We start from the raw sequence: 13,112 nt of genomic DNA, 5'->3' as shown, positions 1-13,112 counted from the left end.
AAGTCTTGGCCTTCTCTAGCTCTTTAATCCTATGATCCTTTCATTTTACAAGCAGGTGATTAGGAACTAACGTAGAAACATAAGAGTAGGTACCAAGGAAAGCAGAAATCAGTTAGGGTAACAGACGTTTAATTAACTAGGGCATCTTTTTAAATCCTTGAGTCAGTGGGGGTAAGTGAAAGTCCAACTCTGGTAACTCATTATGATCAGTGATTTTAAGAACTCACTTCACATCCAGAAATTTTTGGATATTCTCAAATCTTGGAACCCTAGAACAATGGAAAGATCCCCTGAGGTCTTGTCTCTGCCACTATCTACCCATAAGACTTCGAGCAAATCATGTTTCTGAGTCTCAGTTTCCTCTGCTGTATAATGAAGGAGTAGAAAAAAAAAGGGGGGGAATGCATTCTAAGGTCTTTCCCAGCTATAAAGATATGATCCTATGAAATGCTTAGATCTGACATTTTCAAATCTGAAAATCTGTCTTGTTCTTTTATTGATAGAAATTCTTGTTGACCAGAGGAGTAATAAGACAGGTGACCCTGACTGTTTTTCAGGTTTTCCTATATTTGTTTGGGGGTGGGGTAGGAGGGGAGGAGGGAAGGACAGGAGAGAGGGGCATAAAAATGTAAAGCATAACCAACAAATCTTACCAAAGAAGTAGGCGATGAATTTGCCCATGAACTTGTGCAATCCAAGAAAATTACTAAGACCTAAAAAATATTCTTTATTGGGGATCCATAAAGTGCTGTGATATTCACCATCTTGGGAAGGGTAGTAGAGACGCAGTAAGCTGCCCTGTCAGGGAAGGAAAGGAATGTGTTTTTAATTTTTAAAAAATGGAAACCATCTAAAGGCCTGTATGAGGGTAAAGGTTAAACTTACTGCAATATATTGCTACTGGGACAGAAGATTATAATGCATTTAAAACTGACAAAGTATGAGAAATGTAAACAAATTTGGAAAGACCACCAGGAAGTAATGCAAAGTGAAAAAGCAAACTGGAAGAATGGAGTACGTATGTGAAGAAAAGTGGGAGAACAAAGGGACGAAATTGCTGCAATAGGGACTTAGAGAGAGTGGCTAAAATGGTGTCAGGGTACTCTATAATAATAGCTAACATGTATATACCACTTCCTATGTGCCAGGCACTGTGCTAAGTGCTTTACAATTATTATCTCATTTGATGCTCACAACAACCCTGGGAAGTAGGTGCTATTATTTTCTCCATTTTACAGGTGAGGAAACTGAGGCAAACAAGAGTTAAGTGACTTGCCCAGGGTCACACAACTAGTAGTATCTGAGGCAGGATTTGAACTCAGGTCTTTCCAACTTCAGGCCTTGCACTCTTCTATCTACACTGTACCACCTAGCTACCTCTACATTATTCATTGGATGTAACTACTGTAAGTGTAAATAAATAATTACTAAGCATGTTTAGCTGTTTGTATTAAGGTTCAGTTTTAATTTTTTAACAAAATATGAAAAACTCATCATGTGTCTAAAGAAAACTTAGAATCATAACATTCAAGCTGGAAAGGGATCTTGAAGGCCATCTAGTTCAACCCCTTCATTTTACAGATGAGGAAACTGAGGCTCAGGGCAGTGAAAGTACTTTTGCCAAGGGCACACAGGTAGTAATTAGCAGAGCCAGAATTTGAACTCAGGTTCTCTAACTATAGATTCAATGGTCTTTCCATTGTACTACAGCTGTCCTGGGGATCAATGAACTAGTAAAAAGGTCAGTCTGATAGAAGAGTTGCAAGGGAAAACATGAATCATTCTCCAATTCTAATGCCTTACCTTATCTGTGAAGTCAAACATCAAGTCTGTGCATCCCACAGAGTAAGACCCCTTTCCTTTAGGGATCTGATATTTGTCACCCGACGAAGTACTCATTAGGTTCTGTATTTTATGATACCACCCTGAAAAATATAGCAAGCTGATTTCACCTGTCACCTGTTATATATAGCAGTTTCTTAAAAAGTAAGACATCTAACCATAGTTTCAAACCCTTTATGTTTCCCCCTCCTCTATCACTAAGCCTTCCCCACCCTGGGGACAACACCCTCCAACAAGTCAAAGAAGCCTTACCAGGTTCAGAGAGACATACAGAATTTACATGAAGACACAGTTTCCTGACACTTTAGGGACACCGCTTCTCTCACCTTTGACTACTCCTTTGTCTACCCCATTAATATTCCCACCCAGGCCAACCTTTTCACTGACTTCCTTTAATTTTCTCTTTCATTCCCATCAATGTGTATTTCTTCCTTTACTGGCTCAGAGGCTTCACCCCACACAGATCCTAAAACTCCTCCCTTGTTACACTTGCTTAAAAGCTAAATCAGATCTAAACTCCCTTCAAATATATACACATATATATTATATATGTATACATATATACACACATATATGTATGTATGTATGTATGTTCATGTAGACACACACACATACACACACACACTTGATCTTCCCACAACATAGGACCCTGCCTTATCTATATAAGGCAGATCAAGAGATCAAGAGATTGGTCAAAGTGAATCCCATTATTTTGCTTAACCTCCTATAGGGAACTAATTAGTTCATTAGTCTCTCACAGGATCTCAGGATCCTACATCTACAGCCAAAAGGGAACTCAGAGGCCATTTAACCCTATCCTCTGTAATCAATTCAACAACAAATTCATTTAAATTCCTTAAGCAACTATCATGAGTAAGGCATTGGACTCACTGCTTTGTCAATACATTGTGGCTAATTGTGGAGAACTATGTGGAATATGACACAGATGGAATCATTGGTAGTTGCTTCAGCTCTTTTCAGTGGAAAAATGTCCATCAACTTTCTCCACAAGGTGACCAGTTTGTGACCCATTCTTCAGTGACTCATGCCTTTCAATTTATCTTCTATAAAGCAAGAAATCATTTGGTCTGATCATTCAACAGCAGTGAACACAATGGGAGATGCCAACACCCAGGAATGTTCTCATACTCAGTTGTCTCGAGTCACCTGAACTCTTGGTGATGCCCTCAGGACAGCTAGGTGAATTCAGCCTGGACATATAGCTACCTCTGTAGATGAATTTACAGAGTATCCTCTGCCAGGATTTGTCCTTAGAACCCTTGGAAAATTTCACTTGCCCTTGCAAGAGAATTGTAGTTGTACACTCTATTTAAAATCAAAATAGTTTCCTTCCAGAGAAAATTCAATAGGTGAATTGTCTTCATAACATCAAATTGCCTTCAAGGCCAGATGACTATTAGGTATATGGCTGCCTACTGCTTCTCCCCGTAGCTTGGGGTCCAAAGGGGCCTGGTGGCTATGTCCACATAACTATTACCCCAAATTATGAATAGCCATGATGACACCATACTTCAGAAAATGTCCAGCTCACACATCCTGGCCCAGGGAAGTCCTAGGGAACCCACAGCTGCCAAGGAGCTCTGTTTCTTCACTGGCCTCCTCCCATTAAGTGAGTAAACTATGAGGAATCCAAATCTTTCTGACAGTGGCCTTGAAAAATCCCACTTCTAATCAGACCTTTGGATCCTAAGTCCTGAGTGATTTGGGAGAGGTGTTCAAGGGAGAAACCCTGGATCTGCCCTGTTAGTCCACAGGTCCCCAAGTCCTCCAGTGCTAGGCCAGTCTGGAAGAGGAGCTCCCTCCTTGAGTCTCTAGGCCCAGGGTGAAGAGGCATAAAGGCCAAAAGGGCACTGAGGTCAACCAGTACCCATTTGGCTGTAGGAGGGCCTCAGCAGCCTATGATTGTATTTGCCCCACTGGACTGGGGCACAAGATGTCCCCTGACATAATAATGTCCAACTGTTACAATGCTGAAAATACTATTGAGAACAACTTTCAAATCACTTCAGTCTTTTACTTCATAAACAATTGGCCAGCAATCTTTCCCAAATTTTAGGACTTGCCAAATAGTTGTTAAACTTAATGTTTGTTTGATTATTCATTGGTAATCATTTCTGATTTGTTTGTTTGGTTGGTTGTTGTCCTTTGTTCTTGAAGAGGACCAAAATGACATCACTATGTTATAGTCAAGTTTCAGTGTGTCCGACTGTGGCTGATCTGACCAATATGAGCTCAGAATGCTCTAACACAAGTTGGGCACAAACAATCCATGTGAATATTTGGGGTGGATTCTTTAAATTTGTGTATCTTGTGTTTCTTTTGAGCTGCTTCATTTCTGCTTTGCTCATAGAGTACAGTGCCTTCTCTGATAAGGGTATGCCATGTTGGATAGTACTGTGCCAGTGTCTCCCATGTCACACAATCAATTCCAAAGTTCTTCAGAGTGTCCTTCTATTACTTTTCTCTGACCTCTATATGAGGGCTCGCCCTGTGTGAGTTCTTATGAAATACTCTTTTAGGCAAGCGCACGTTTTGCATTCAAACAATGTGGCCAGCCCATCATAGCTGTGCTCCCTGAAGCAGAATCTGAATGGTTGGCAATTTTAGAAAGAACCTCAGTGTCTAGTACTTTATCCTGTCAGGTGATCTTAAGAATCTTCCTAACACAATTCAAACAGAAGTAATTCAGTTTCCTGTCAAGGCGCTGGTTTACTGCCAGCTTCACAGGCATATAACAATGAGGTCAGCACAACAGCTCTGTAAACCTTCAGTTTGATAGTCAGTCTAATACCTCTCCTTTCCCACACTTTTCTTCAAAACTTCCCCAACAGTGAGCTAGCTCTGGTAATGTGTGTGTCAGCCTCATTGTTAATGTGTACATTCCTAGAAAGTGTACTGCCAAGTTAGGTGAACTTATCCATAGTATTCAAAACTTGTCCATTTGCTGTAACCAATGGTTCTACATATGGATGGTGTGGTACTAATTGGTGAAGCTCCTGTGTTTTCTTGGTGTTAATTGTTAGACCCAAATTAGCATAAGCAGCAGGGGATGGATCCATACTTTGTTGCATCTCAGCTTCAGAGGCTGCATTGAGGGCACAATCATCTGCAAACAAAAAATCACTGAACAGCTTTCTCTTCACTTTAGTCTTGTGTAGCCTTTGCAAACTAAATAATTTATCATCAGTGTAGTAGCTGACTTTGATGCTGTATTCATCCTTGTTGAAGGTGTCTGACAACATAGCTTAAAACAGTATGCTAAAAAGCATGGGAACAAGCATACAGCTTTGTTTTATTCCACTGGTGACTGGGAAAGCATGAGAGCATCATCTGTTAACCAGAACCCAGGCAAGCATGCCGTTACGAAATTGATGTACAGTGCTGATGAACTTCTCTGAGCAACCAAATTCTGACATAATTTTCCATAAACCCTCACTACTGAGAGTATTAAAAGCCTTGGTTAGATCGATGAACATTGTGTACAGACCTCTGTTCTGTTCCTGGTATTTCTCTTGGAGTTGTCAGGCAGCAAACACCATAACAACCGTTCCTCAGCCCTTTCCGAAGTCACACTGGCTCTCAGGTAGATGACCATCTTCCAGATGAAGGATCAGCCTATCAAGGAGGACTCTGGCAAGAATCTTGCCAGCAATGACTAAGAGAAAGCCCCCCCACCCCCGCCGTGATTGTCACAGGACAATCTAGTTCCTTTACCTTTATAGAGATGAACAATGGAGGCATCCTTGAACTCTTCAGGGACAATCTCCTCTGGTCATATAACCCAAAAAATTTCAGTCAGCTTTTGTATGAGCAATGGACCCCTCCAACCTTGTAAATCTCAGCTGAAATAGAATCAGCCCCAGGTGCTTTGCCACAAGAGATGAGCCAAGTGGCATTCAAAACCTCTTCTTCCACTGGAAATTTGGCTAGAAATGGATTGACTCCAACCTGAGGTGTTGGTCTTCAGCACTGATTGATAATGGTCTGTTGAGAACACAATGGAAGTGTTCAGCCCATCTCTCCAGGATCATGTCATTATCACTAACCAATGTGGTTCCATTAGCACTGAGTAATTGAGATTCACATGTCTTTGTATTATAAATAGCCTTCAGGGCATCATAATGCTTTAGATTGTTATTATCAGCATAAAACTGAATTTCATCTGCCTTCTTTTTGAGCCAAGAATCCTGTATCTCTCTAAGCTTCACTTGTACTTTACTTTTGATGGGGTTAAATGCTACCTTCTTAGAGAATGATAACCTATCCTGCTGGTAAACCCTATGGAGTTATTTAACAAAAAAGGCACATATAGGAACACATCAAGATCTGAAGCATTTCATGAAGAGAAACCAACCCAAAAAGGAGGGAGACTTTTAGTCCAGAAGATGAGAGTTTATAAAAGGGTCATTTTCTGCATTATTTAAAGGACTTGGATAAAAAATAAGCAATATAATCAGATAGTATTTTAGTATGATTATTTCTTTTTGTGTTGTTCCAGATTTGTGATCTTATCTATCTAGACAATAACCCTAGACAATATCTATCTAGAAAATAACTACCAGCATAACCTTTTCCAAACTTCAGAGCTTGCCTTTTGTTTCCATTTTAAAAATTGTATGCTTTATTGATGCCTTCTGTTTTTACATTCATGGAGTTAGAGTTTTAGGGATGGAAAAGATCTCAGAGGCCAACTAGTCTAACCCTTTTTCCTCCTGTTTGTCTTCTCTTTCCTTTTACCCTTTCCCTCCTTGACAGTGTTTTGCTTCTGTCTACCACCTCCCCAGGTCTGCCCTCTCTTCTGTCAGGCTCCTCCCCTTATCCTTAATCTCCTCCTCTCCTCCTTTCCTATTGGGTGAGATACATTGCTATATTCAACTGATTGTGTATATTATTCCCTCTTTGAGCCAATACTGATGAGAGTAAGGTTCAAGCGATGCCCATTGCCCATCCTCCCATCTTTCCCTTCATTGTAATAGGTTTTTAACATCTCTTCATGTGAAATAATTTATCCCATTCTACCTCTTCCTTCCTTCTGCATCTATTTTACTCCTCTTTCTCAGCCCTTGATTATTTTTTGTAATTTCCTCAAATTCACCTTATGCCCATATTCTCTGTCTATGTATATTCCTTCTAGCTGTACTATTACTGATAGAATTTTTAAGAATTACAAGTATCATCTTCCCAAGTAGGGATATAAACAGTTCAGCATCATTGAATTCCTTATACTTTCTTTTCCCTTTTCCCTTTTCCCCTTTCTGGGCTTATTTTGGGTTTTGATATTAGAGATATATCATGTTTAATTCTGGTCTTCTCCTTATGAAAGCTTGAAATTCTTCTATTTCACCGAATGACCATGTTTTCCCTTGAAGTATTATGTTTGGTTTTGCCTATTAGGTGATTCTTCGTTGTAATCCTAGCTCCTTTGCCTTGCAAAATATCATGTTCCGTGACCTCTGATCTTTTAATATTGCAGCTCCTAAGTCCTGAGTAATACTGATTGTGGCTCCCTGATTTTGAATTCTTTCTGGCCACTTGCAATATTTTTTGCTTGACCTGATAGTTCTGTATTTTGGTTATAACATTCCTTGGAGTTTTAATTTTGGGATCTCTTTCCTGAGGTGATCATTGGATTCTTTCCATGTCTATTTTTCCCTCTAGTTCCAGGATATCAGGTCAATTTTCCTTGACAATTTCTTGAAAGATGATGTCCAGATTCTCCTTTTGATTATGACTTTTGGGTAGCCCAATGATTCTGATATTGTTTCTCCTGGATCTATTTTCCAGGTCACTTGTTTTTCCAATGAGGAATTTTATGTTTTCTTCTATTTTTTCATTCTTTTGAATTTGTTTGATTGATGTTTGATGTCTCCTACTGTCATTAACTTCCACTTGCCCAATTCTAACTTTTAAGGAGTTGTTTTCCTCAGTTAGCTTTTATACTTCCTTTTCCATTTGGCCAATTCTACTTTTTAAGTATTTCTTTTCTTTTTCCAAGCTGTTGATCCTTTCTTTCATAATTCTCTTTCATCACTCTCATTTCTTTTCCCAATTTTTTTCTATCTCTCTCACATAATTTAAGTTCCTTTTTGAACTCCTCCATGAGTTCTTTCTGGACTTGAGACCACTTCCCATTTTTGTGTGGGGCTTTGCCTTACAGGTGTTTTGACATGTTGCTCTCTTCTGAGTTTGTGTAGTGATCTTCCCTGTCACCATATTAACTTTCTACGGTCAGATTCTTCTTTTATTGTCTTTTGCTCATCTTTATTTTTATCCTTTTCCTTTTCTTTTAAATTTAAGCTCTGCTCCTGGGATGGAAGGCGCACTGTCTCAGGCTTCTTGTGCCAGGTACTATAGGCCCTGACCATTTACCTGGTGCTGCACTGATGTTGCCCTGAGGCCCACAGGGGGCCCTTGGTATCTGTTACTGTGCTGAGGGTATGGCTGGTGCTGCTGGAGGTTGTAGGGTTCTGGGAGCTTATCTGGTGCTGAGATGAAATCCAAGTGCTGGTGTCTGGTGTGTGCCGAGGCTGGTGGAGTGTTCCTGCATTTCCCCACGGCTACACTGAAGCACTTAGCAGTCGGGCTACTGGATTCTATTTGCCTAGGGCTATGCTGCGGCACATGGGGGGTCCTGGTGTTGGTGTTTGCATGCTCTACCACACTGGAGCTCAGGATCTCTTATTGGTTTGCTGAGGTGAGGCTTGCTGGGATGCTCCATTTACCTGAGTGAGACAGACCTTTCCTGCCAATCTTCCAAGTTTCTTGGCCTAAAACATTGTTTCACTCAGTCTTTTTACTATTCTGCTGTTCCAAGATTTGTTTTGGGGTGCTATTTTGTGGTTGTTTGGAGGTGAATATGGGAAAGCTATGACTATTTACTGTTTAATCCATCATCTTGGTGCCTGGAAATCCCTCTTCTTTAGAAATTTCTTTGTTGCTGCCTTCCCTATGACATTTTGAACTTCTGCTCATAGTTCTTCAGGCACTCAGTCTACCAGATCTAATCCCTTAAATCTATTCATCACCTCCACTTCATATTCATAAGGGATATTATTTAGGTTATGCCTTTATGGTCTGATGGTTTTCCATGCTTTCTTCAATTTCAATAATGTATCATACATATTCCCATTTCATAGTATTGTAGGCTTTAGTGTCCCAAGGGACCTTAGTGTTTATCAAGTGTAATACCCTAATCATTTTATAGAAGAAACAAATGAAGAGGTACACAAGTATTGAGTAGACAGATAAGAAGATGGAACCCTGGTCCTCTGAATTTACCTTTGCAGATTATTTATCATTTACCTCCCTACTGAGAATGACAGGTTTATGGTGAGCAACTTTCAAATCATTTCAGTCCTTAAAGGCATTTAGGTGACATAGAGTACTGGACTTACAATCAGGATAAACCTGAGTGCAGATCCCGCCCAGACATTTATTAGCCATGGACCCTGCGCAAATCATTTAATCTCTATAAGTCTGTTTCCTCTTCTACAGAAATGGGAATAATAATGGAACCTACCTCACAGGCTTGTGAGGACTAAACGAGATAACAGATGTAAATCACTTTACAAGCCTTATTAAAGCATTATGTAAATGCTAGCTATTGCTATTTTACTTTATAAACTATTTGCCAGCAGTATTTTCCAAATTTTAGGATTTTCTCATTATTTTTAATTTTCTTAATGTTTTATTGGTACCTTTTTTCTTTACTATATTTCTTTCTTTCTTTCTTTCTTTCTTTCTTTCTTTCTTAAGAAGAAGAAACATGAAGGCCAACACAAATAAATAATGAGTTTCCAGCTTCTGCTTGGTTCCAGGAGAAGATGAATGATGTTGGAGTCTCATAGGAAGAAAATGACAATTCGACCCATGGCCACAGGTCTTTTTATGCATTAATTTCCCAGACTAGGAAGTCTAGCAGGGCAGTTCCTGTTTATAAAGTATGTGAATTACCATAAAGCTACAAGTATTCAGGAGCATACCTGGGCAGCTCCAAATATTCCATTGTGTTTCTTGGAGCCTTGGGTGGAGGCAGCATTACAACACCTCCTGCACCTGAACCATGTGTATTAGGAGACAGTGTGCTGAAATTTATGAGTCAGGGTTGGATGGGTCCATGGAGACAGGCCTTTATCCTAAAGGCCTCAGGCAACTTTCCTTGAAAACAAAGGACCTTCAGTTGTGAAAACCAGGGACCTTTCTGCCCATAGATGCCTGGTTTGCCCATTCCTATGATAATCTCTCCCCAGATACTCCTCTACCTTCTTCCTTATCTCACCCTTGCTCCCCAAGCTGTCTCTTTCCCAACCCCATGGTAAAGTAGAAAGAAAGCAAATACATCCCTATCCTTGGTGTCAAAGATCCTCTTAAGCAGCAGAACTATTTTACATGTAAAGCATACTAGCTTTGGCATCAGAGGACCTGTGATCAAATCTCATTCCTGCTTCTTTCTGCCTATATGTCCTCAAAGCAGTTCACAGCTTCTCTGGACTTCAGTGTCCTCATATAAAATAAAGAGGATGGTGTTGATGACAGCTTTCAATCTGTGGTCTTATGATTCATCCATTCAATTACTAAGTAGGAAAGATCTTACTACTCCATACTCTACCCTCTCTGATCCTGCAAGTAAGGACAGTCTTTTAAAACCCTCTATATATCTAACAAGACCAATCAACAAGTATCATTAAGTACCTAAAATGTGTCAGGCATTGTGCTAGGTGCTGAGGGTACAAATACAATGAATGAAACAACCCTTCCTCACAAGAAGATTACCTTCTAGCTAGAAAAGACAAGATCCCTAACTGTTCCTCCTTATAACGCAAAAAAGATTTTTGGTTCAGTGGAATAGAAGGCCAGAGGATATAGTAGGAAAGAGATGGAGAGTAGAACCCTTGAGGAGAGCAAAAAAAAATCCCAATCTGACTTCTTTCTATACAGCTTTCCCCTTAGTCCTGTCCTACCACCAGACTGCCTCTTCAGAGGTTGGGCTACTCCCTGGTACAGTACAAAATTCAGGCCACCTAAAGGTTAGTGGGTTGGTTGTATTTCTATATGACTTGTTTTAGGATCGATGCTCCAGTATCTTTGGAAGGGGCCACTTTCACTCCAGGAATTTATTGGGGGCATTAGAGACCATCTCTAGTCCAGAAATCCTTAATTCGAGGTCCACAGATCCACCAAGGAGAGGTTTCAGGTTTCCATGAACTTGGATTGGGAAAATGACATTTTTTTCAATGTTAACTTTATAATCCTATGTACATAGTGCCCCCAAAATCTTAGTGTAGTTTTAAGCAACTCTGAAGCTTAAAATAGGGTATATAGGATGTCCCAGAAGTCTTAGTGAAATTTTAATGCCCTGTATTTTATTTTTTTACACCCTGTAGTTTATCTTATATATTTAAAAACATCCTGAAAAGGGGTCTATAGGTTTCACCAGACTACCAAAAGAGTCCATGACTCAAAACTGATCTAGGCCCACCCCTCCATTTTATAAAAACTCTATTTTTAATGATGTGCCATGTAAAGAAGATTAAGAAAAATATTTTTAAAAAACAGTTCGGGCTCTGGCTCCAGAGTCGAAGGCCCTGGGCTTCATATTCTGCTCCTTATGCCATTTAACTTCTCTGGGCCTCAGTTTTCTCATCTGAAAAAATGAGGGAGTTGGACTGGATAACCTCCAGTGAATGAAAAGGTCACTTATTAAGCATACCCCATGTGCCAAGAATTGTCCTCTGCACTGAGGATACTAATAGAAAGAAGAAAAATAAATGAGATAGTTCCTTCTCTCAGAGACTCAGACACTCTAATGGGGACAGACAATGAATATAACAGATTTCAGCTGCAGGTGGATGGAAAAGCTCAGAAGTGAGAAGGAGATAGTGGCTGGCCAGATGCCAATGACCAGGGGTCAGTAAGGCACACCAGAGGGTCAGATGACAATGATCTATCTAGTTCCATAGATTTAGAGATTATGATTGAGTCGGAGAGTATATGTAAGATTCTACATCCCTAGTCCCCCACCTCTGCAAAGAAAGACAAAAGTTGTGTGTTTCTTAATTCTTCCTTCAAATAGCCTGTGTAACCATTTTAAAAAGACTGAGGAAGCCCGGGCCTTTAGAGCTTCAGTGAAGTGTCCAAGTTTATGAACGTAGTTAAGTGATGCCTTCCAAACTGAGATTTACACTTGGGTTTTTTCAGCAGCTAAGGCTGCTAAATGAACATGCTTCTTACCTGTTGATTTTATATGCTTAATTGGACCTAGGTCTGTCCAGTCAAAGGGATGGACCTGCACCAAACAACCGCAGAGACAGAAAATCACAGGCAGTCTGTATGGTGTCATCTTGGAGCCTCAGCAGCCGTTTCAGCTTAACCTTTGTCAAAAATAATAGTGAAATTTTAAAAAATGTATGCATATACACAAAAGAATATTTAAGTAGATAAAAAAGAGATACTAATGACTTAATTTTACTCATGAAGGGTAATAGACTTCAGATTTTAAATTATTCAAAAAATGTGGAAATATTTGAATTTTCTTTTAGCAAATTAAATAAATTTAAGACTAAAATAAGGTGGAAGCTTTTTAATGTACATACTAACACACTTTTAATTTTAATCAGCATTAATAACACTTTCTCCATCACTGTTTTTAATTTAGACAATCTTGTGTTGTCAAATAGTCATGTCCAACTTTTCATGACTCTATTAGGGGTTTTCATGGCAAAGATACTGGACCAGTTTGCCCTTTCCTTCTTCAGATCATTTTCCAAATGAGGAGCTAAGGCAAATAGGGTTAAGTGATTTGCCCATGGTTACACAGTAAGGGTCTCTGGCCAGATTTGAACTCAAGCTCTCCTGATTTGCAGGGCCAGCACTCTATCCAATGTGCCACCTACCCGTCTCTCTACCAGGGGTGAGGAACTTGTGGCTTTGAGGCCACATGTGGCCTTCTAGGTCCTTGAGTGCGACCTTTTGACTAAGTCCAAATTTTACAGAACAAATCCTTTTATTGAGGGGATTTGTTCTGTGATATTGGGATTCAGTCAAAGGGCCACACCTAGATGGCTACATGTGGCCTAGAGGCTGCATGTTCCCTGCCCCCATCTAGATAATCTACCAAACAATAAATTAAACCCTGACTTGAAACATTTGCTAAGTTACCAAGCTGGCTCCAGCATTCCCCTGGATCCGTCAAAATGGCACTGGGAAGTGGGAAGGGTGAGGAGAAACGGTAAACACTAGCTGATCCTAAT

General features: G+C 39.9%; 1 protein-coding gene across 4 annotated transcripts in view; it reads right to left on the bottom strand.

The window, feature by feature from the left end:
- Positions 1-13,112, bottom strand: part of PLA2G7 (phospholipase A2 group VII) — a 67,476-nt gene that overhangs the window by 24,640 nt on the left and 29,724 nt on the right. For 3 of the 4 annotated variants that reach the window (XM_027838266.1, XM_027838268.1, XM_027838267.1), the window contains exons 2-4: positions 12,094-12,233; positions 1,804-1,925; positions 654-798 (exon numbers count right to left, since the gene is read on the bottom strand). In XM_027838266.1, the coding sequence (XP_027694067.1) occupies positions 654-798; positions 1,804-1,925; positions 12,094-12,202 (376 nt within the window). In that variant the 5' untranslated portion in view covers positions 12,203-12,233. The remainder of the gene's footprint in view (positions 1-653; positions 799-1,803; positions 1,926-12,093; positions 12,234-13,112) is intronic. The other variant, XM_027838269.1, reaches the window with a different exon arrangement.

Source organism: Vombatus ursinus, unplaced genomic scaffold, assembly GCF_900497805.2.
Source record: "Vombatus ursinus unplaced genomic scaffold, bare-nosed wombat genome assembly UNPS02014826.1, whole genome shotgun sequence".
Taxonomy (NCBI): Eukaryota; Metazoa; Chordata; class Mammalia; order Diprotodontia; family Vombatidae; genus Vombatus; species Vombatus ursinus.
Note: the sequence above shows the minus strand (reverse complement) of the source record. Positions and strands in the feature narration are given on the sequence as shown.